General features: G+C 44.6%; 1 protein-coding gene across 2 annotated transcripts in view; it reads left to right on the top strand.

Moving 5' to 3' along the window:
- PDCD11 (programmed cell death 11) overlaps window positions 1-22,934 on the top strand; it is a 43,281-nt gene that overhangs the window by 14,566 nt on the left and 5,781 nt on the right. For both annotated transcript variants that reach the window (XM_060641601.3, XM_060641600.3), the window contains exons 9-27: window positions 584-790; window positions 1,438-1,562; window positions 1,746-1,806; window positions 2,457-2,603; window positions 3,800-4,051; window positions 4,620-4,754; window positions 5,506-5,700; window positions 6,561-6,731; window positions 7,662-7,881; window positions 8,664-8,813; window positions 9,243-9,358; window positions 10,609-11,150; window positions 12,012-12,074; window positions 16,049-16,157; window positions 17,734-17,823; window positions 18,051-18,153; window positions 18,550-18,727; window positions 21,522-21,578; window positions 22,091-22,213. In XM_060641601.3, the coding sequence (XP_060497584.3) occupies window positions 584-790; window positions 1,438-1,562; window positions 1,746-1,806; window positions 2,457-2,603; window positions 3,800-4,051; window positions 4,620-4,754; window positions 5,506-5,700; window positions 6,561-6,731; window positions 7,662-7,881; window positions 8,664-8,813; window positions 9,243-9,358; window positions 10,609-11,150; window positions 12,012-12,074; window positions 16,049-16,157; window positions 17,734-17,823; window positions 18,051-18,153; window positions 18,550-18,727; window positions 21,522-21,578; window positions 22,091-22,213 (3,044 nt within the window). The remainder of the gene's footprint in view (window positions 1-583; window positions 791-1,437; window positions 1,563-1,745; window positions 1,807-2,456; window positions 2,604-3,799; window positions 4,052-4,619; window positions 4,755-5,505; window positions 5,701-6,560; window positions 6,732-7,661; window positions 7,882-8,663; window positions 8,814-9,242; window positions 9,359-10,608; window positions 11,151-12,011; window positions 12,075-16,048; window positions 16,158-17,733; window positions 17,824-18,050; window positions 18,154-18,549; window positions 18,728-21,521; window positions 21,579-22,090; window positions 22,214-22,934) is intronic.

The following is a 22,934-nucleotide window of genomic DNA, read 5'->3' as shown; positions in this document are numbered from 1 at the left end:
TCTGAAGTGGGCTCTGCGCTGACAGCAGAGAGCCTAACGTGGGGCCTGAACTCACAAACTGTGAGATCATGACTTGAGCCAAAGTTGGATGCTTAACCGACTGAGCCACCCAGGTGCCCCTATATAGACGTATTTTTTAACTAAACTGGTTTTCCCACCACATATTGGTAAACGTTTTTCTAATAATTTTTTCTCTTTATAATCGTATTTGTAAACAAAGTGCAGGCGTTTTGTGTGCTATAGCCTTGTGCTCAGAGCAGGCTGTTTCTGGTATATTTCAGATGAGCCTCTGATACAGTGATGCCAGTACATGGCTTCTGCTGCATATGTATTATTAGCCTCATGGTATTGAGGGGACCCTAATATGTTTTGCTGACCTTGAGTAAGCATTGATTTAGTTGGATATAGTCCTTCTGGGACATTTTGTTGGATGTTTCCACATGCTGCTTGATCGCACAAGCTGATAGGAGTACTTATATCCATAACCTGGTCAGCACATGTTGAGTCTTGGCCTTTGAAGGTCTGCTTTGGGTGTGTTATATTCTGTGTGCCTCCTGCTCATTATGCTCTTTCCCTTGTGTAGGTAAGGGCCTGTGTTCTCTGTGTCCATCCTCGGACCAGGGCTGTGAGGCTGAGCCTGCGCCCCATCTTCCTGCAGCCTGGGCGCTCACTCACCCGGCTCTCCTGCCAGCACCTGGGAGCGGTGCTGGAGGACGTTCCTGTCCAGAGCTTTTCCAGCAAGGCTGGGGCCACCTTCAGGCTGAAGGATGGGGCTCTGGCCTATGCCCGGGTGAGGAGGCTCTTTGTTTCACCAGGATTTATCCCTAGAAGGACTTTGGGGATATGTGGGTCCTTGTTTGTTTCCTTCATCCTTTGTATTAGTTTCCTGTTTTTGAATATTCCCAAGTGTGGTGGACTCTATATAGGGATTAGAACAATGTTTGTTCTGTTAGAATTCTTCAGGATTAATTTGACTTCTTTTGATACCGGGTTGATGGTAGGTACAAGAGTGTGTTAAGATCTATACCAGAGCTTGGCAAAGTTTTTTTAAAGGGCTAGATAGTAAATATTTCAGGTTTGTGGGCCATATGATCTCTGTCCTCACTACTCAACTCTGTTGTTAAAGCCAAAAGCAGCCATAGACAGTATGTAAATGAAAGGGCATGGCTGTGGTCAATAAAATTTTTATTTACAAAAATAGGCACTGACTTGTGAACTACAGTATACTGATCCATGATCTAGACTGTTCTCTGACCTTATAGAGAGTCTATGATAGTAAAGAACAGTGTTTTAGTTAGAAGAATTATTTTAACAGGCAATCAGACTACTGTTTTTATGGTATGTGATAAATGTGTTGAGTTATGTCACGTGCTTCCATACCTCATTGCCTCAGATCTACAGTCTCTGGCTTGTCCTTAATCACTTGGTACTTTGTAGCTCAGCCATCTCTCCGATTCTAAGAACATCTTCAATGCCGAGGCCTTCAAGCCAGGGAACACCCACAAGTGCAGAATCATCGATTACAGCCAAATGGATGAACTGGCTTTGCTCTCTCTGAGGACGTAAGTCTGTCATCAGTGCATGTGGGGCTGTGGAGATGGGCCCCTCTGTGCGTGCACGTTCACACTTTCTCCTGGCCTGGCTTGGTGAGGGTTCTCTTTCTTGCCAGCATGATTCTGGTAGCCCTGAATTTTAGGTAGCCTCTGCCCTGGTTTATGTGATCTTGTATTTTCTTTTTGTTCTAGATCTGTTATTGAAGCTCAGTACCTTAGGTACCATGACATCAAACCTGGGGCATTGGTAAAGGTAAGACTCAAGCACATAATTAGATACCCTTCCACCTTCAGACATTCTTTAGTTCACAGGTTAACTGTTAGCTTATTAATTGTCATGTGAACACATTTAAAGTCACCTTCCTTCTCTCTACCTGTTAACTGGCATTTCTTTTTCTTCCCTGGAGTAACTTGTAATTAATTTCAAGGTAAGGTCTTAATAGCATCACCCAGCTACACAGAGGCAGTAGATCATAAATCCTGGGGTTTGATGGTGTTTATTAGACCAGGTCAAAAGTTAATTTTGTGATAGTTGAGCTCCTGTGATGTTAGTAAGTCACTTGCAGTTGCCTCTCCTGTCTAACCATTTAGCCCCAGTTGAGCAGATCTCCTTTATATGTAGAGTTCATTCCTTAGGAGACATAGATCTCTCCTTCAGACAATGTGCTTGTGAGGTAGGCCGAAAGAACACGCTCCCACAAAAAGATGTGAAGATTCCCATGAATCAACCATACTGCCTTCAGATCAGTGTGGGGTACATGCTTTACCCCATGACATCTGGAAAAACGGGCACAGTTAGTCTGAAAAGGTGGGCTTTGAAAGAGATGTGACATGCTTTGTTGTAAGAGGTGGAAGAAAAACCATTCTTGAGGCATGATGACTTCTTTTCTTTGGACTCCCTAGGGCACGGTGCTGACCATAAAGCCATACGGGATGCTGGTGAAAGTGGGCGAACAAATCAGGGGCCTGGTACCTCCCATACACCTGGCCGACATCCTGATAAAGAATCCAGAGAAGAAATACCACATTGGGGATGAGGTCAAGTGCCGGGTGAGCTTCTTAAAGGGTCTCCTTGGGGTTTTGGCCAGATGGGAAGAGAGCATTGCTTTTCAGCTGAAGTTTCTGCCTTTTTCCACAAAGTGACCATCTAACATCTGTGGTGCTGTGCCTGGCATTGGGAAGAGAAAAGTGTGTCTCTGCCCTTGAGAATTGTGTAATATAATTGAGAGTTAAAATATTCATACATGAAAAGAGCAGGCTGTTGTGCGACCTTTTGTCACATGGTTTGGTACAAGCTGTGTCCTATGATCGTATCTCAAAGGGGAGGTGACAGTGGGCTGGGCCAGCAAGAATCATTGATGATGTCAATAGCAACTACAGTGTAACATGTATTTTGTATCAGTTGCTATGCTAGGCTCATGACATGCTTTATGTCATTGAATCCTGAAAACAACCGTATAAAGTAAGTACTGTTATCCTCATTTTGCGGGTGTGGAAGTGAAAGCTTAGGAAAGTGAAATTTCTTGCCCGAAGTCACAGAGTTAATAAATGGCAGAACCAGTTTTCAAATTCAGGTCTCTATGACAATAATGTCTTCTAGATTTCTGGCAGAGGTGGTACTTGAACTGGAAAGGATTTGAGGAGGAGCAAGCGATGTGTGTCAGGCCCAGAAATAGACAAGCTAAGTTGCCGAAATATGAGTGGTTTATAACAAAGTCTTGAATCCCAAGAGAAGCTTTGCAGAGTTGTGAAGGTTACATGTGGTTAGCAGTGGCTAGCATAGGGCCTGGTTTGTGCAGCCAGTCACAATGTTAGATGTTCTTCCTCTCATTTTGTTTCATTATTGAGTCAAAATAGGTATTGATCACCCATTGGTGCAAGATTGTACAATAGTGGAGTCAGGAGGTTAGAAGTAGAGGAATTTCTCTGCCCTTTAGGAGATAACCTGAGGGATGAGAGATGGTTGGATCTCTCGGCCTTAATTTATAACACAGTACTGAGCTGGTAAATTGGTTTGATGGTTCATTCTGTTATGTGGGAGGAAGTACATTTGAAATAGGTGAATCCTCCCTAGATTGTTGTCCCAGCAGGGAGCAGGGAGGATTTGCCTCTGACAATACTCAGAGGCAAAGAGATAGCAGGTTCTCAGGCACTGACCATGGCCTTTGGGTTCAGAGGTTGCAGAGACTAGTCCAGTGACTCTCTTGATAATGGGTAACTTGATGACGACTAGTATCCTTCCCTAGGTTTTGCTTTGTGATCCTGAAGCCAAGAAGTTGATGATGACCCTGAAGAAAACCCTGATTGAGTCCAAACTGCCTGCCATTACCTGCTATGCCGATGCCAAGCCTGGTCTGCAGACACACGGCTTCATCCTCAGAGTCAAGGACTATGGCTGCATTGTGAAGTTCTACAATGATGTGCAGGGTCTAGTGCCCAAGCATGAGCTCAGTGCCGAGTATGTCCCTGACCCAGAGAGGGTCTTTTACACCGGCCAGGTAACCTTTCCTTCAATAGGCCCTTATCCTTGGTGACCCCATGAACACAGATTTGAAGGAGTGTAGGAGGACTGCTTTTTAAGGGATAAGGAATGAGCATGTGGGGCAGTGGGCTTGAGCCAGCTGAGTGGAGGAGCTGTAGAACAGAGCTGACAGAACCCTTCAAGGGGGTTCTGCAGAAGCTAGCAAACTAATGGACCTCAAGCCCACAACCTGATAGAAAATAGTCTTTACCTACAACATACCAGTGTCCCTCACATCAGAAGTTGCTCTGAGGCCACTGTCACCACAAGGTGGCAGTGCCAAGAAACTTGTGAGTCAGGGTTTATCTAGGAAAAATAATTGTTTAAAGCTCAGGGTTGTACCAGAAATTTATTCATGTCTTCCTTTCACCCAAAAGGCTGATTTGAGATTCTGTGTAGCTTTCAGTACATTTCTTTCCACTGCCTCTGATCTAATCCAAAGTCTTGGTGTATCTCACTCTGCAGTGCTCACTGAGGGCAGCTCTCTCTAGGGCTTCATAGGCTTGCTGGGAAGAGTTCACCAGGCAAGTGTGGTTTCTCACCAGGTGGTGAAGGTTGCGGTGCTGAACTGTGAGCCATCTAAAGAGAGGATGCTCTTGTCCTTCAAGCTGCTGGGTGATCCAAAGAGAGAGCATACGGGACACAGTCAGAAGAAAAGAAGAGCTGTTAGTGTTGGACAGGTACCTGGACTTCTCCAGACAAGCTATTTTAGTTTACACTGGCAGAAAGCAGCGTGCCACTGACACGTGGGGCACTGGGATCCATGGAGGGAAAGATAAAGGCAGCTAGATAAGATTCTGGGGCTAGAGGGGAGCCTGGGTAGCTCAGTCAAGCATCTGACTCTTTATTTTGGCTCAGATCGTGATCTTACAGTTCATGGGATCGAGCCCCACGTTGGGCTCTGCTCTGACAGCATGGAGCCTGCTTGGGATTCTTTCTCTCCCTCTCTCTATTCTCCTCCCTCTCTTACTCTCTCTCTCCCTGAAAATAAAAATAAACAAACATTAAAAAAAAAAAAAGATTCTGGGGGAAGAGAGAACTGAAGATCTCGAGACAGGGTTCTTTCTGTGTGTCAGAGCAAATGGAAGCTGTCCAGGAAAGTGCCATTGTGGTCTGGCTTTTCAGCAGTGTACTGCTGTCCTCTTTCCTTTTTCCTCTCTGGTCTCTAGGACCAGCCTGTGAGACTGTCTTTCCCCTTGGGAGAAAAGTGACATGAGTGTGCAAGTGGGTCCTGGGGTGTATGGGTGTATGTGCGTGTGCGTACCTGCAGGGTCTTTGGGGGCAGCGGTGTGGAAGAAAGCTGCTTCTCTGATCTTGACCTCTCCATATCCCTGGTGCTGGAACTTGATACCTCTGATGTCTGCCTGAGCCAGGTGTGGTTGCTGTCTGCTCAAGATAAGTACTATTTTTTGTCTTTCTTTTCCTGAGTAGTTGGTGGATGTAAAGGTTTTAGAGAAGACCAAGGATGGGCTGGAGGTGGCTGTTCTGCCCCACAACGTCCCTGCTTTCCTCCCCATACCTCATCTGTCGGACCACGTCGCCAACGGCCCTCTGTTGTATCACTGGCTCCAGGCTGGCGACATCCTTCACAGAGTCTTGTGTCTGAGCCAGAGTGAGGGACATGTTGTATCCTTTACTGGTATCTGGTGAGCCATGGGCCCTTGGGGGAAGATTCTGGGTCAGGCTCTGCTCTTCATTGGAAACCCCATGGGGAAATGTCAGCCATTTGACTTAAGAAGTACCTCCACAAAACCAGACCAGTGACCAGACCTGGTGGAAAGTAAGAGGATTGAAGTCCTATCAGCAGATGCTGGTCAGTCCAGTCCAGAGGGGGCGGTGTGGCCTGCCAGTCCCAGTGGGATATTTCCAGTAGCACACCTTGCCTTCTCAGACACTCAGCGCCTGCCCCTTGAGCTGAAACAATTCATAAGGTAGGTGCTATCTTCCTCCTCCTGTCCCCCCCCATATAGGATTCAGCATATTCCCCTTGGTCTTGGTGTGTGCACCTCGAAGGAGGACACTGCCAGAAAAGAGGCAGTAGGATGTTATTTACACAGAATGTAAAATAAAATCTCCTTAGAGTGCAGATAGGCAGAGGAGGTGAGGTAGGGTTGTGTGAAGACTGTGGAGGATCCTGTCATGGTCCGGCTGCCAAACCACAGGGCTGAGCCGGTCCCTTTTTTTGTCCCTTCCGGTAATCTGGAGATGAATTCATAGGGAGAGGGAGAAAACTGGTTCTGAAACGTGAGTGTGTATCAGAGTCACCTGGAGGGCTTGTTCAGCCAGCTTGCTGGGCTCGCCCCAGAGTTTGTAGGTCTGGGGCAGTGCTTGGGAGTTTGCATTTCTGACAAGTTCTAGGTGATGCTAATGCTGCTGGTCTGCATGCTTAGACCATTGTAGCAACAGAGGATGTAGGGTGGAAAAAGGAAATGGATGGATAAGTTCATCTGCCTCTTCTGGAATGTTCCTTGATGAAGTGCTACCAGCTCCTTTGCAGGAAGCCAGCTTTGGTTTCTACCGTGGAGGGCGGCCAGGATCCTAAGAGCTTCTCAGAAATCCATCCTGGGATGCTGCTCATTGGTTTTGTGAAGAGCATCAAGGACTACGGTGTGTTCGTCCAGTTCCCATCAGGCCTTAGTGGACTGGCCCCCAAAGCTGTGAGTTCAGTTCCATGCCCAAGAGTGTTGGAGGAAAGACATTAGGGTCATGGAACCTGAGGGTGGAAAGGAGCAGGATACCCGAATGCCTTGAAAGATTTTCAGGGGCAAGGCAAAAGGCACCTGCGGGGAATGGGGCTGAGATCTTGCCCAGCCATGTGTGTCCTGGTGCAGGGCTGTGTCCTAGAGGAAAAGGCACCTTCGTTTCTATACTCTGGGTATGTATAGACATGGAAGTTGATTTTCCTGAGCAGCTGAGTACAGGTTTTACAACCTTCTGAGGTTTTTGAGGTGTTATGTTACCAGAACACCCTTGAAATGATCCCCTCCACCATAGTGTCATCAAATTCATAGACTTTTCAGACTGGGAAAAATCTTAGTGACCCATAGTTGAACCCCCTCATGCCTGCTGAATGAACTGAGACCCAGAGTTGGGAGGAATCTTGCCAACGTCACTGCAAGCAAATGGTGTGTTGTTACTCCTGCCACAGATAATTCATAAATACTTCTTCCTTCCCAGAAGTTTGTCTCCCTGATTTTTTTTCCCTGGGCAAATCTTATTTGCAATCCTTGCCAGAGCAATTTTAACAATGGGAGCAGAGGGGAAGCCCCCAGACGCATGTATAGCATGGGGCAGAGGGTTACTATGAGTGTTAGAGACATGGGCAGCTCGTGTTCCTCTGGCTTGCCAGTGATGTGCCTCCTTGGCTGGGTGCCCTCTAGGAGGTTGGGTTGGACAGCCAGGGCCTCATATGGTTTTCTGGAAGAGGGGTAGAGTTGTGCTTAGAGAGGGCTTGGAGGGGGCAGGCGTCCTGGGTCCCATCTCTCCCTCCCACCCCACCCCACATTCTTTTCGGGGGGGGGGGGGGCATTAAATGGGTTGTCTTGATAGATACTTGTTTCTTAATTTCTGCCCACTCTTCCCTTTAGATTATGAGTGACAAGTTTGTGACCTCCACAAGTGACCACTTTGTCGAGGGGCAGACGGTGGTTGCAAAGGTGACCAATGTGGACGAGGAGAAGCAGCGCATGCTGTTGTCTCTGCGGCTGTCGGACTGCGGTCTAGGGGACCTGGCTACCACCAGCCTCCTCCTCCTGAGCCAGTGCCTGGAAGAGTGGCAGGGTGTGCGCAGCCTCATGAGCAGCCGAGGTGGGGGCGCGGGGCCTGGGGATGAGGGGTGGGTGAGGGTGTGTGTCACACGTCATGCCCATCTGTTCCAATGAGTTGTTGGGCTTCCCAGATACTACATACAATTTGGATAAACTTTTTTTTTTCTTTTAGTGGGAGTATAACCTGTATAAAGGGCATAAATCATTTAGGGTACAGTTCAGTGAATGTTTATAAAATGAACATTCCTATTTACCACCCAGATTCAGATAAAGATTCCAGGTCCCCCTTGTGCTCCCTGCCAGACCAAAACCAAAATTTCCCTTAGTTCTGTGGCCTCAGGTTTGCGTTTGTTGTGAATCCATTCACCTTTTCCCTTGTTCTTTTATTCAACAAATATCTGGTGAATGATAGAATAGAACAGGGACCTTCTAGAAGACTTTATGAGGAATTATTATGCTGATCTTCCTGTTTTGAACCGTGGGTAGGATTGTTGGCACCCTGATGGGATTTGGGAATAAGAAGCTTGAGAGGGTAGATTCTAAACAGAAGCAATGAAAATCCAGAAGTCAAAGGAAAGGGTGTGTGTGTGGTATTTGTTGGCTACTTTCGTGAACTGTGGCCAGGTAGGATTGGTAAGAGGCATAGTTCTCTCTGCCTGCGATAGGAGTGTTCATGGGTGTCACATATTTCTACCCAAAGTGACTTTACCTTCACAGTGCTTGCAGTGCTCTGCCGTCCCCAGCATGGCGGCACATTTCCAAAGGAAAAGAATGGTGAGCATTTCTGCTTGTTAATCCCTGTTTCCTTTGGGTCTCTGGCAGACTCTGTGTTGATCCAGACACTGGCTGAGATGATTCCAGGGATGGTCCTTGACCTAGAGGTGCAGGAGGTGTTGGAGGATGGCTCTGTGGTGTTTAGTGAGGGCCCAGTGCCTGGCCTGGTCCTGAGAGCGAGCAGATATCATCGGGCAGGTGAGCACTTCTGTCTCGCCCCTCGTGGTTCTTGGGGGAAATCCTTTGCTCATTGTTCCCTCTCCTGGATACAGAATTTCCAAATACATAGTGTAGATGAGCTGATTCAGTAGAAAATTTTGTCATTCCTATCGTTTATGAATGAAAATCAGTGCAGTTGACAGCATGTTAAAGGATGTTTAGGTGTGAATCCTTTTATTGTTATAATTGGGTAAGTCTAGATTTTTGTCTGTCAGGGTGCATAAATTAAGGCACACCTGATCCTGAATTATGGGAGCCAGACTTTTGGTTTTCCTAGGCCCTATAGACCCAGAACAGATGCTGTCTTTTCTTTTTCGTGCCTAAGGGCTTGCAAGACTCTTGGGCAGATGCTTCCTTCCCTGCTCCAAGAGGGTGATCACGTTGTATTTGATTCTTTCTGCACTGCAGGGCAAGAGGTGGAACCTGGGCAGAAAAAGAAGGCTGTAATCTTAAATGTTGATATGTTGAAGTTGGAGGTACATGTTTCCCTTTGCCACGATTTGGTGAATCGAAAAGCTAAAAAGGTAAGCTTGCGGATGACTTCCGTTCCCCTGGTTTCGAAGGCATTGCGGACCTCTTTAGCCCCACACATTTTGCTCAAGGGTTCTAATGCAAATGGCTGTAGATAAGAAGATCATTATGTCTGGCTTTGTCCGGGTCATGGTTATACCTCTTGGTGTGGTTATTAATAGCACTGACTTGCCCTCTGGTTCCAGTGATAAATTATGTGGTCACCCAGTCTTCAGGGCCAGGTAGATCACATAAACGAGTTGAAGTGGGCATGAGAAGCCCATAGAGGGGCAGAGATGACTTAGACTCGTGGCTAAGCAGGAACATCTGCATCTAGGGTTGCTGCATCTGATTTTTAAGAGAAGGCAGAATTTGATTTTTATTTGAAATAAATGTGGGAAACATTGGAAACTGTGTTTTTTAAAACATATGAACCAAACAGAACATGTCTGTGGATGCTTCTGACCTCCAGGCTGTTCATCTACACCCTCTCCTGTACACTTTTGTGTGAGAGAAGAATGGGTTTGAGGGAAATCTCAACATTTGTAGTATTTTCCTCTGGATGATATGTATATCTGGTCATCATTTAAAGTACTTCTTAAGCATCTAATTGTGTAGGGTATGGTAGAGAGAATTACATGCATAATGATTGTTAATGTCTGGTTGCCTATAATTAAGACTTGGGAAAACAGAAATAGAAACAAAGTTAATCCCTCACTAAGTTTTCTAGCAGGTCCCTAATTTATCTAAGTGAAGCTGGTGCATATAAGGGCGTGAGCACAGGTTGGATTTTGGGGAAAGGTAGGCTAAATGCCTTGCACACAATAAGCTCTCAGGAATGCCTCTGGTGAATGGTTGAAAAGGTGAACAAATTGGATGGGATGCTGTGGAATAATGAAAGTCAGGAACACAGCATCTTCAAGCTGGAGAACCATTAGGGGGCACCCAGCTATGCTTAGAATCACCTCAGTAACTTCTAAAATTCTGATTTCACTAGTTCTAGGATAGGCCCTAGGAATCTGAATTCAAAACAAAAGCTAAGTCCCTAGGATTCTGATTTAGTGCCTTGAGTTTAGTCAGGCCACCTCAGTAACAGGAGGGGAGGCTAGGTCAAGGAAGTGAAAGCTAGTTTGTTACAACTTGCACTAGGCCTGGCTCCCCTGGGATCAAGAGGGCTTCCCCAGCCCTGCGCTGCCCAGTGAGTGTTGACTGAGCACTTGTGCCCTGTAAGAAGCAGGGATGGTGGTTTTTTTCTGTTTTCCAGCTGAAGAAAGGCAGTGAGCACCAGGCGATCGTGCAGCACTTGGAGGAGTCCTTTGCTGTCGCCTCCTTGGTAGAGACTGGCCACCTGGCAGCCTTCTCCCTGACCTCTCACCTCAATGACACCTTCCGCTTTGACTCAGAGAAGTTGCAGGTGGGACAGGGTGTCTCCCTAACCCTCAAGACAACAGAACCAGGAGTGACTGGTTTTCTTTTGGCTGTTGAGGGGCCAGCTACTAAGAGGACTGTGAGACAGACCCGGAAGGACTCTGAGACAGTCGATGAAGACGAGGAAGCAGATCCAGCTCTGGTGGTGGGTGCTGTGAAGAAGCACACCTTGTCCATTGGGGACATGGTCACAGGGACTGTCAAGTCCATTAAACCCACTCATGTGGTTGTGACCCTGGAAGACGGCATCATTGGCTGTATTCATGCCTCCCACATTCTAGATGATGTTCCAGTGGGCACATCTCCTACTGCCAAGCTGAAAGTTGGGAAGACGGTCACTGCCCGAGTGATTGGTGGGCGAGACATGAAAACATTCAAGTATGGAGGCTTTGGGGGATGGGCTGTCTTTGAGGGGAGACTGTTGTAATTGTGGGCACTGAGCAGGTTCCAAAAAGTTGTGCATGGATCAGACTTTCTTCTAATTAACAGAAATGTTCACCAAAAGAATCTTTTTGTCTCCCCTCCCCTCCTTTTTTTTTTTTTTTTAAAAAAGGCATATGGTGTAATGGTTAGAGCATTGGTTTAAAGTGAGACCTGGGTTTGCATTTCACATCTGCCGCTTAAAATTGTGTGACGATGACTTAAGTTGTTACTTAACTTTTATTTTCCTAATTTGTAAAATGAGAGTATAAGCGGTTAGTACCTTTTTTGCAGAGCTAAAAGAACATCTAGGATGCAGTATGCCAAGCAGGTTGCCTGACACAGCTATTGCTCAGTATACATCAGAGGTTATTATCATTCATTCTCCACTGCGTGCCTTAATTACACTCATTTTCTTTAAATCTACATGTGATATTGTTACTGCAGTAGAAATCCTTGTTATAATAAGAAAAGAAGAATAATTCAAAGTCTGGTCTATAATTTGCCTATTAATTTCAATAACTATTCTTTCTAGACCTCAATTTCCTTACCTTCAGAGTGAAAGAGTTGGAATATGTAGTCTGTAAGGAAATAAGGGTTTAATAAGACAATAATAAAAGATTAGATGAGCCAGCTCCTTAACATTTACTGCAGAGGATAAGAATGGAAACCCAGGCCTGACACGACCCCAGGAGGTGATATGGCAGTGGAACCAGGTGGTTTTTAAGCTCAGTTTCGTGGGAGTAGAGAAATTCTGATGTGCAGATTATGGTGGTACAGAGCATAAGAGAAATGATTTGACCTTATTTCTTCCTCCAGGTTTCTCCCAATAAGTCATCCCAGATTTATTCGAACCATTCCGGAGCTGAGTGTCCGGCCAAGGTGAGGGAACCCCTGCAGCATGGGCTCGTGGAAAGAGTGTGGGGCTTTGGAGTTAGGAACCTGAGTTCTAGTCTAGATTCTGCCAGTGTTGTGGCTTTTTTTGCCTCTCTCTGTCCATGTTGTCTTACTTCTCTAGTAGGGATATTTGGCTCTCATAGGGCTAGAAGAATTATATGAAACTTAATGTAAAAGCTATACTTAGTGTTTAAAAGACTGGTTGCAGTTCTGTTTGTCAGCATGTAACAAAAAGAAGCATTTTTACTCTAAACCCAACTTTCTAAAACTCCGTAATTCCCAGAATAAAAAACATGTAACCAAGAATACCTGTTCTTTGAGTGTAGAGACTACTGCTTGGTGACTGGCATTTTAAGTCATGTTCTAGTGGATTTTGTAGAGGGCTGTTCAATGAGGGATTCTGTGTGGAGGAATACTAGTTCCATTTAGTGTTGGATCCAGTTTGGGATCATTTTTTCCTGAGGATCTTAAGCATTTGGACCCATGGATCTATCTGCTTCTGCTTCCTCCATTAAAAACTCAGCCTCCTAAAATTAATAGGTCATCAATGAATGAAGCTAGATACACATGACTGAGAGAATGGCTCTTCAAAGTCAGCCCTGGGATCCACACAGGTTGTAAATCTTAAGTGCCTGGGGATATTATAGAAGAGCCTCTTTAGTAACTTTTAGGGGGTAAGGTTTTGTTTTTTTGTTTTTAATTATAGCTGACACACAATGTTACATTAGTTCCAGGTGTACAACATAGTGATTGGATAAATCTATATTTAATGCTATGCTCACCAGTGTAGCTACCGTAAAATGCTGTTACAATACCATTGATTACATTTCCTATGCTGTACCTTTCATCACTGTGACTTACTAATTCTATAGTTGGAAGCTTATATCTCCCACTCCCCTTCACCCATTTTGCCCATCTTGCCACCCACTTCCCCTCTGGCATCCATCAGTTCCCTGCATTTATGGGTCTATTTCTGTTTTTTTGTTTATTCATTTGTTTTTTAGATTCCACGTAGAAGTTAAACCATGAGTTATTTGTCTATTATTTAGTGTAATACTCTCTAGGTCTTTCCATGTTGTCACAAATGGCAAGATGTCATTCTTTTTTATGGCTGAGTAGTATTCTGTTGTCAGGGAGTAATGTTTGGTCAGTGTCCTGAAGGTATCAGAATAGAAGTGGAATATTTCTGGGAAGGCTTGCCTGAGATAGGCAGATATTCCTGGAACATTGAGTTCGAGGTGCTAACAACATTCTTGGAACTTCAAAGTAAAGCCCCTTAGTTCCAGAATAATGAGAGTTGTTGGATGCACACATTCCTATTTGTTTACTCTGTGGTTACTTTAGTTTTGTAGATTTTGATTGTGTCCTTTTCTAGTCTTTGTTGTGAGAACAGAGACTTCACCATATTGGTCGTTTCAGTCTGCCAGATCTTCACCTGTGGTGTATACCTTGTTTAATGAAAAGTTGAGGTCAAGTAATGTATTCAAGCTAAGGGTAGATATGTTTAATTAACAAGGGTTGGTTCTTCTGAGTCTTCCCTCCTTGGCTTGCAGATGGCTGTCTTCTTCCAGTGTCTTTATGTGGTATTCTTTTTGTAGATATCTGTGTTCTAATCTCTTCCCTTTTTCTTTTTTCTTTCTTTTTTTTTTTTTATTGTGCTAAAAACACAAAACATAAATTTACCCTCCTAACAGTTCTTAAGTGTGCATCACAGTTTTGTTAACTATGTGCACATTATTGTGGAACAGATCTCCAGAACTTTTTCATCTTGCATGGCCGAAACTCTATACCCATTGAACCACTCTCCATTTATCCCTACCCTCCCCCACCCCCCACCTCTGGCAGCCAACATTCTACTTTCTGTTTCTTTGAGTTTGATTACTTAGATAACTCATGTAAGTGGAGTCATGGCCAGTCCTTCTGACTGGCATAACGTTCTAAAAGTTCATTCGTGTTGTTGCATATAGCAGATTGTCCTTTTCTAAGGCTGATTAATAATGCACGTATGTGTAGGCCACATTTTCTTCATACATCTGTAAACAGGCATTTAGGCTCCTTCCACATCTTGGCTAACACTGCAGTCAGCATGGGTGTACAAGTATCTGTTTTGAGATCCTGTTTTGGATATATACCCAGAAGTGGGAATGGTGGATCATATGGTGGTTTTTAATTTTTTGAGGAACTTCCATGCCGTTTTCCATAGCAGCTGTATCATTCTGTAGTTCTGGCAGCTGTGTGCAGGGAAGGATTCCCTTTTTTCCACATCCCCTGCCAACACTTGTGTTCCGTGTATTTGATAATGGCCATCCTTACAGGTGCGAGGTGATAATCTCACTGTGGTGATTATTTCCCAGATGGTTAGTGATGTGAAGTGCCTTGGCCTATGCTTGTTGGTCATTTTTTTTTTTTTTTAATATGTTCTTTGGAGAAATGTCTATTCAAGTCCAGTTTTTAATGAGGTTTTATTGTTGTTGCATTGTAGGCTAATCCTCCTATAAGGACTCCAGTCAGACTGGATTATGGCCCATCCTGACATTCATATTTACCTTAATCACCCCTTTAAGTTCCTGATCTCCAAATGCATTCATGTTCTGAGATACTGAGGGTTAGCATGTCAACATATGAACTTGGAGGTGGGAGTGACACAATTTAGCCAATAACAGAGACATTCCAGTGGCATCTGTTCAGGGAATAAGCTTTTTCATTCTACCATATAAGCATTATGATAACGTATATAAATTGTCTATTACAGTGCCAGGCACACAGATTTTCTGTATGTGTGCGTGTGTGTGTGTGTGTGTGTGTGTGTTTTAAGAAGTAACATTCTACAGATGTTCCCTTCCTGAGGCTTCTCTCTGCACCCTCAGAAGATGGATTCCCCATTATTAATTTGATACATATCCAACTTCTTTGTATTTCAATTATATGTACACATATACATACATATATTTATAAAATTGTTTTGTGTGGTTTTCACATTTTACATAAATGTCATGCTGTACTTAATATTTTACAACTTGTTTTTTCCTCTCCAAATTTTGTCTTTGAGATCTGCTCTTGTGCGTGTAGTGAAAATAGCGGCCCATCGTATGAATGGGCTCAACTCTGTATGTTCGCCATCTGATGGGGAACATTTAAGGTTGTTCCCAGTTTTTCTCTTTTATAAATAATGCCACAGTGGACATCTTTGAACTCATTCTACTGGGCATCTGTACCAGGATTTCTGTAGGGTAGAATTAATGGATCATAAAGTATATGCATTTGTAATTTTTATTGGTATATGAAGGTTTCCATTTTTCTGTAGTCACCAGTGCCTGTTATGTGTTACAGTTTTACCAGTATTATTTGTACCGTCTTATTGATAAGTTTGGTTTTGTTTTAGAAATTACTTGAGTTGGGAGTTCTGTGATATCTTTGAAGTGATTTGTGGGCTGATAGCCACTTCCCCTTATTGCTTTCCTGAGAAGAAAAAGAATCAAGACAATGATAATGGCAAAGTAGCATAGGGGACGGAGCCCTGGACTTTTGAGTCAGAGCCCTGACTTCAACTCCTGGTTCAAGAGCATAAAATGAGTTCAAGAATATCTACCCTGCCTAATTCACACATAAGATTGTTGTCACAATTCAGTGAGAGATTATTTGACAGAGCAGTTCTGCAAACTATAAAGCAATAGCTAAAGTATTGTGAAAGAAGTAAAACAATTTTGTTTCCTAAATTTGTAAAGGTTATTGTAGGCTACTACTTTATAGCTTGTTCGTACCTAGGTGAGCGAAATGGAAAAGATTATCTCTCGTGCAGGTATTATGAACATTCTCCTTGGAGGAGGGAAGTGGGAGTGTGGGAGGTGGGCATGAATGAGGGGGTACAGTCAATCCATGGCCATTTGGGGGAGCTGGTTTCAAGCTAGAAGCCTTATCCAGAGGTTGGCCCACTGTTTCCATTGCTTTTCTACAAACAGTGAGCTGGAGAAGGATGGCTGCACTGCTCTCAACACTCACACTGTCAGCCCCTTGGAGAAGATTAAACAGTACCAGGCTGGACAGACCGTGATTTGCTTCTTGAAGAAGGTGAGTAGTGCACACCTTGCAGTGTGATGCTTCCTTCTTTCAGAAGAAAGTGGGGGAGGAGCTGGAGACAAAGGCCATTAGCACTAGACATTTGAGTCTGTTTGCTACCATGCCGGTTTGTGGAAGACCAGAAGCCCTAATGGAGGAGCTAAACATGAAACAATTAGCAAGCAACTCACAATTCAGCATGTTTATAGATTAATTGTACAAAAGGGAAAGAGCAATATAGAGCAAGATTTAAAGTGAATGTGCCGTTGGATTCTAGATGCTTGCCTTTGATAAAGTTCAAGTGCAATGCAAAATAATGCATTATGTGCCAGATTATAATCTGGGTGCCAGATTATGTGTTCTAATCCCAAGTGGAACAGGAGTTTAAGAAAGGAAGAGATAGTGAAAACTGTACCGGTTGGGATGTATCAGAAAAAAAGTTGGGTGGGGCTTGACCTTGAGGGATAGCTCCTCTTCATTGCTGCCAGATTCTTCTTTCATAAGCATTCTAGCTGGGCATGTCACTGATGCTTGATCCCTATAGTTACCTATTGTCTGTAGGTGGGGTTCATCAACCCCCAAGCCTTAGAGCTGTACTTAAGGCTCTTCATAATCTGACCTCATATACCTTGTGTTCCAGTCACCCTGGAAACCTTCTCTTTTTCCCTTCTTGTCTTTACCCAGAGTACCCTCTCTTCCTACAACCCTTTATGGCCCAGCACAGATAATCTCCCCATATTACTCGTTCTTCTATTTATTCCTATAGCATATTTCTGTTGCTCTGGTTCTTTGCATATTTATTTGACTTACTCTTTGTAGACTCTAATCTTGAAGGTGGGGTTTGGTTTTTATTTATCACTGTGATGCCATGTATATAGTGGTTGCTTGATAAATGTCTTGTTGAATTGACTTAGAAAATTGGGGGTCTGTGTTTAGGGCAGGACCCTATAAACAGCGAAGGATCAAAATTTAAATTGATTTAGGGGCACTTGGTGGCTTAGTTGGTTGACTGTCTGGCTCTTGATTTTGGCTCAGGTTATGATCTTGTGGTCTGTGGGGTCAGGGCCCGTGTTGGGCTCTGTGCTGGCAGCATGGAGGCTACTTGGGATTCTGTGTCTCCTTCTCTCTGTCCCTCCTCCCGCTGGTACTCGCTCTCTCTCTCTCTCTCAAAAATAAATAAATGTTAAAAATTAAAAAATAAAAAGAAATCAGATGTTGAGCCCTGGAGAGGATTAACCGTTATTGGGCACAGCTGAGCTTGGAGAAGGCTGCAGCGGTCACTGGAATTGTTCCTGCTGCTTAAAGCCATCTCTGAGGTCATTTTAGCCTTCTTATCAACTGAGGCACCAGGAGGGATGCATGGTCGGCTAGCCTAGCAAAGGCTCAGAGCTAGACTCTGAGTGAAGCCTGAGAAGTGAGAGAATGGCAGAGGCAGTGGGGTGTAGAGGGTGGATTCCTGTCCCTTGGGAACAGGGCCCCTTCAACCCTGTGATTTTAGGAGAGTCTGTGTTTTAATGAAGGGAAAAGAGATGTTTATATCCATCCCATCCCATCCCATTCCATTTCCCTTCCTGTTTTTTTTCTCTAGTACAACGTGGTTAAGAAATGGCTTGAGGTGGAGATTGCTCCAGACATCCGGGGGAGGATTCCCTTGTTGCTCACTTCTCTCAGCTTCAAGGTCAGTGTGCTTGAGATCCCTGGAGAGGAAACCCAGGCTCCCTAAGCTTGACTCAGAGTCTGGTATATGTTTGCAGTGGGTATAGAAACCATGTACTTATTCAGGGAATGGTTTGGGAGATACTTGATATAGAGACTTAAGTGCTGTAGTTTTGGATAACTGACAGTAGTTTTGGATAAATGACAGACCTCTCTTTAAACATGAAAGGACTTTTCTTGTCCTTCCAGGTTCTGAAACATCCAGATAAGAAGTTCCGGATTGGCCAGGCCCTGAAGGCTACAGTGGTTGGCCCAGATTCTTCCAAGGCCTTCTTGTGTCTCTCCCTTATAGGTGTGGTGATGAATGCCTGGTCAGGGAAGGGAGGGGGTAGAAAGGAGTGGGAAAGAGTCGTCAGGTAGTGTCCGGGTTTAAGGATGTCTCAGGTATTGGGCTCCTCAGAAAGCCCAGTGTAGTATGTGCCTTCTGGGAACACTTTTTCTCTTGAGGCTTTGTTCTTTGGCCTGTGTCACTCTGCTACTGTCTGAGTCACCTTTACCAACAGAGTTGGTTTTCTCAAGTGTCTCAGGAAGGGTTGTCTACCACATGGCCCTGGGATTCCTGACTACATGGCATGGTAATGTGGGTCTTCGTGATCATTCTGGTCCACCCAGCCTGTGGTTGGCCAGCATTCCACCTTCTTTCTTGGCTCACTTTCTCTTCCCTGAATCTGGTTCGTTCTCCTACCAGGTCCTCACAAGCTTGAGAAAGGGGAAGTGGCCATGGGCCGAGTGGTGAAGGTGACTCCCAAGGAGGGGCTGACTGTCTCCTTCCCCTTTGGGAAGATGGGAACTGTTAGTATATTTCACGTGAGTGACTCCTACTCAGAGATGCCCCTGGAAGACTTCATCCCCCAGAAGGTTGTCAGGTAGGCCAAATTTTTTGTGTTTTTTCCCTTTACAGCTCTATGCGGGATTATAGATTTCTTTTTTTAATTTTTACGTTTATATTTACTTATTTTTAACGTTTATTTATTTTTGAGAGAGGAAGAGAGAGTGTGACTGGAGGAGGGGGACAGGGAGAGGGAGACACAGAATCTGAAGTAGGCTCCAGGCTCTGAGCTATAGCACAGAGCCCAATGTAGGGCTTGAACTCACGAACCACAAGATCATGACCTGAGCCAAAGTTGGACGCTTACCCAACTGAGCCATCTGGGCACCCCTAAATTTCTCTTTTTTAAAAATATAGATGTGAGGGGTATCTAGGTGGCTTAGTTGGTTAACTGTCTGAACTCTTGATTTTGGCTCAGGGGCTGTGTCGGGCTCCGAGCCCAGTGCAGAGGCTACTTAAGATTCTTCCTCTCTCTCTCTCTCTCTCTCTCACTCTGCCACCGCCCCCCCCCCCCCACCGCCCCTCTCCCCAGTTTGCCCACTCACTTGCTTTCTCTCTTTAAAAAAAAAAAAGAAAGAAAGTATAGATGTGATAGGTGATTTTGTACCAGAAAAAATAGTATGAAAAAAAAGACAAGTTTTGTTTTGAGAGAGTGCAAGTGGGGCAGGAACAGAGTGAGAGGGACAGAGGATCGAAGCAGGCCCTGTGCTCACAGCGGAGAGCCTGATGTGGGGCTCGAACTCATGAAATGTGAGATCATGACCTGAGCCAAAGTCAGACGCTCAACCGAGGTGCCCCAAAGAAGAAAAGTTCTGATGCTCCCCTCTTTTTCCACCACTTTTCACCATTATACACCTTGGTCTCTATTCTTCAGGACTTTGTAGGTATAATTTTCTTCTATGTAATAATAGAATTTCATTTGATATATAGTCTGCAACTTGCTTGTTCTCTCATAGCAGTTTATCATGGACTTTTTTCTTTTCCTGTGCTAGTATATCTAAATTTACTTTGTTCTTTTACCTTATTTTTAACATTTCTTGGTCTTTCTTTCTTTCTTTAGTCATTATCTAAACCTCTGTTGATGGATGTAATGTTGAAGTGAATATCTTTGTGCATATGTTTGGACACGAACACAAGTATATCTGTGAAGTAAATTCCCAAAAGTAAAATTAATGGGCCAAACAATGTTATACATTTTGCCAAAATGCTCTCTGAAAAGACTGTGCTCATTGACATTCCTGTTAACAATAAGTATGACTATTTCTTACATCCCTGTCAAAACTGGCTATTCTTGATATTTAGTCTCAGCCATTGACTAGGCAAAAATTGATCTCTCATTTTGGTGTGCAGTTCTCCTACTGTCATTTTCCCTCTTGGTTGGCTTTCTTTGCTTGTCCAAGTGGCTTGCTTGTTTTCCTATTGAAGCATTCATCTTTTTAATGAGAAAAAAATTGATCTATAGGTGTTCTCTGCAGAAAGATAGTAACCTTTTGCAGTTGGGAGCTGCTTTATGGGGTATTTTTTGTGCACTAAAATGAGCCTGGTTCAGAGTTTTAAAGTCATTTGATAGGGCGAATAAATTAGCATTGAAGAGGCAGACTTTGGCCTGACATAGTACAGACTTCTGAGACTCCAAGTTGACTAACAGTGGAGCAGAGGCCTTGAGGAGACGGGCTGGAAAGTCATAATGCTCTTTCCCACCTCAGGTGTGCCAGCCCCTAGCACCTGCATAATAAATTCACAACCACTTATCTGAGCTAAACAGCACAGAGATAGCCAGGGCCTAGGAAAAGAAAAGGAATGAGAAATCCAGGGTCATCTCTGCTTTGCCTCTTGGGCTTACAAATGCAGGTGTGGCAGTGCCTGGGTGGTTCAGGTGGTTAAGTGTCCGACTTCAGCTCGGGTCACGATCTCACCGTTCATGGGCTTGAGTCCCACATCGGGCTCTGTGCAGACAGCTCAGAGCCTGGAGCCTGCTTTGGATTCTGTGTCTCCCTCTTTCTCTGCACCCCCTCAAATAAATAAACATTTTAAAAAAATGCAGATGTGACTTTTAGCAAAGTATTTAATTTTAATACATTTTATTGTAGCCAAACCTGTGAATCACGTTCAGTTGTGATTTATCTGTCCCATGTGGATAATAAATTAATTGCCTAAATGTAGATGATCCCTCAAGGTCCCCCCAGCTTTGGGAATGAGGATGCTGTGGGCTAGGAGGCAGATGTGTGTCATGGGAAAACTTTGGACTGTTGCTGAGATCCTTTCTACTGCTAAGATTCTATATTTTGAAATTGCAACTTTGGGTTGCTAAGTGCTGTTTTCAATGAACGAAGTTTGGAAACCTTAACCAAGGAGTAAACTCTGCTTTCCCTCCTGGAAGCCTCCCCTGCTTAGGACTCACTGATCTGTTATCCTCTGATCTGCTGCCGTGATCCTGCCCTAACACCTAGGTCGTCACTGGTCATGGTTTCTGGTGGTTAGTGGCTGAGATTGCACACTGCCAGGACCCAGTGTCAGGCTGGTGACACCTCCTGAGTACCCACCACATGGCTCTGTGTCTCTTCCTGAGGGCTCCATGCCCCCTCTCATTTTCTACTCCCAGCACCTTTGTTGAGCAAGAAGAGTAGGTAGTGATTGACTAGTAAACTGAGGCTCAGGGAGGTGACTTGTGCAGAGTCCCTCAGTACGTTCTTGACAGAATGAAGAACAGAGCCCAGGTGTCATGTCCCCTCACTCTTGCTTGTTGGTCAGCCTTGTGGAGAGGAGGCTGAGTCCCTCTCCTGTTTCCTGGGATGCTGAAAAGTCAACATCTCTTTTTGCTCTCATTCCAGGTGTTACGTCCTGTCTGCTACAGACCATGTATTGACTCTGTCGCTGCGATCGTCTAGGTGAGTGTCTGTGGTGGAGACAAGGAAGGCACTGAGGAAAGGCTGCACAGAACTTTGAGCTTCCCCCCTTTCTTCTCTGCTTGTGCACTTTCTACCTTGCCCCATCTTTATCCAGAAAAGCTGTGGCCATTCACATTGCCACAAGAACGTGTCTGCTCAGACTCTTGCCGCCCAGGGCAAGGTTCAGACATCTGAATGTGGTATTCAAGGTGGCCACACAGTGGCCCTGGAAAGGGAAGATGATCTGGTTCCCAGGGTTCCGTAGTTAGTGGTATGTCATGAAGTGGATTGGCCTGAAGTCAGCTCGTTCCATGGTTAGAAATGGATGTTTCAGAGGCCAAGGCTGACAGGACTTCAGGAGAGAGTGGGGCTGGGCTCTGAGGTTGTCATATCCTACAGTCAGGTCCAGAGTTATATTCTTGGATGTAGAGTTTGATTATCACAAGTGAGTTGGGAGTGGATGGGGAAGGGAGGGTTGAGGTATGTGTACATAATAAGCCTTTCATTCTTAGGACAAACCCGGAGACGAAGAGCAAAATAACTGATGCTGAGATTAACTCCATCCAGGATATTCAGGAAGGGCAGCTCCTGAGGGGCTATGTGAAGTCTGTCCAGCCGCACGGTGTGCTCTTTGGGTGAGTGAGGTGGAGCGTGGGGGCGTGGGCCAAACGCGACGCCCTCCCCGGCTTGTGCTGGTCCGTGGTCTGTGGTGGTCCTTGGTCACCTCCTCTGGAGACAATATGAAGGAAGGGGAGTCAATGAGTTCCCACCAGTTTGTAAATTCTGAGATGTTTTATACTTTTAAAAGCGTTTTGAATTATTCTTACTGGTGTTTTGGACACCAAAGAGCATGGCATGTCCAATTTCAGTTTTCAGTTCATTTGGTTTTTCTTTGGTTTGGTGTTTGATGGTGATTTGTAACTGTTCAGTGAAATCACATGACGTTCACAACCAGCAGATAGCAAAGCGTTCTCTGCTACGATTTCCCCATTTTCATCTCCTCTGGCCATTCGTGATAGATGCATTGTGGTGCTCTGGTGTGGGATGGAAAATGCCCTTCGGTCCCATCTTCATTTATGCCTGATAGTTTTTTCTAGTTTACAGAGCTCTTTTTATCCTTGTGAATGCCAGGAACTTGTGTGTGTCATAAATCCTTGTCACAACTTGGGTCCCTAGGAAAGTGGAGGCACTAGGCTAGGCTGGGACTCTCTTGTATTTATGACCACAGGACTCTTTTTTTTCTTTTTTAATTTATTTTTAATGTTTTAAAAATGCTTATTTATATTTGAGAGAGAGTGTGTGAGCAGGGAGGGGCAGAGAGAGAGGGAGACAGAATCCCAAGCAGGCTCCATGCTT

This window comes from Panthera onca, chromosome D2, assembly GCF_046562875.1.
Source record: "Panthera onca isolate mPanOnc1 chromosome D2, mPanOnc1 haplotype 2, whole genome shotgun sequence".
Lineage (NCBI taxonomy): Eukaryota > Metazoa > Chordata > Mammalia > Carnivora > Felidae > Panthera > Panthera onca.
The sequence above is the reverse complement of the archived record's forward strand: the minus strand, read 5'-3'. Positions and strand labels throughout refer to the sequence as shown.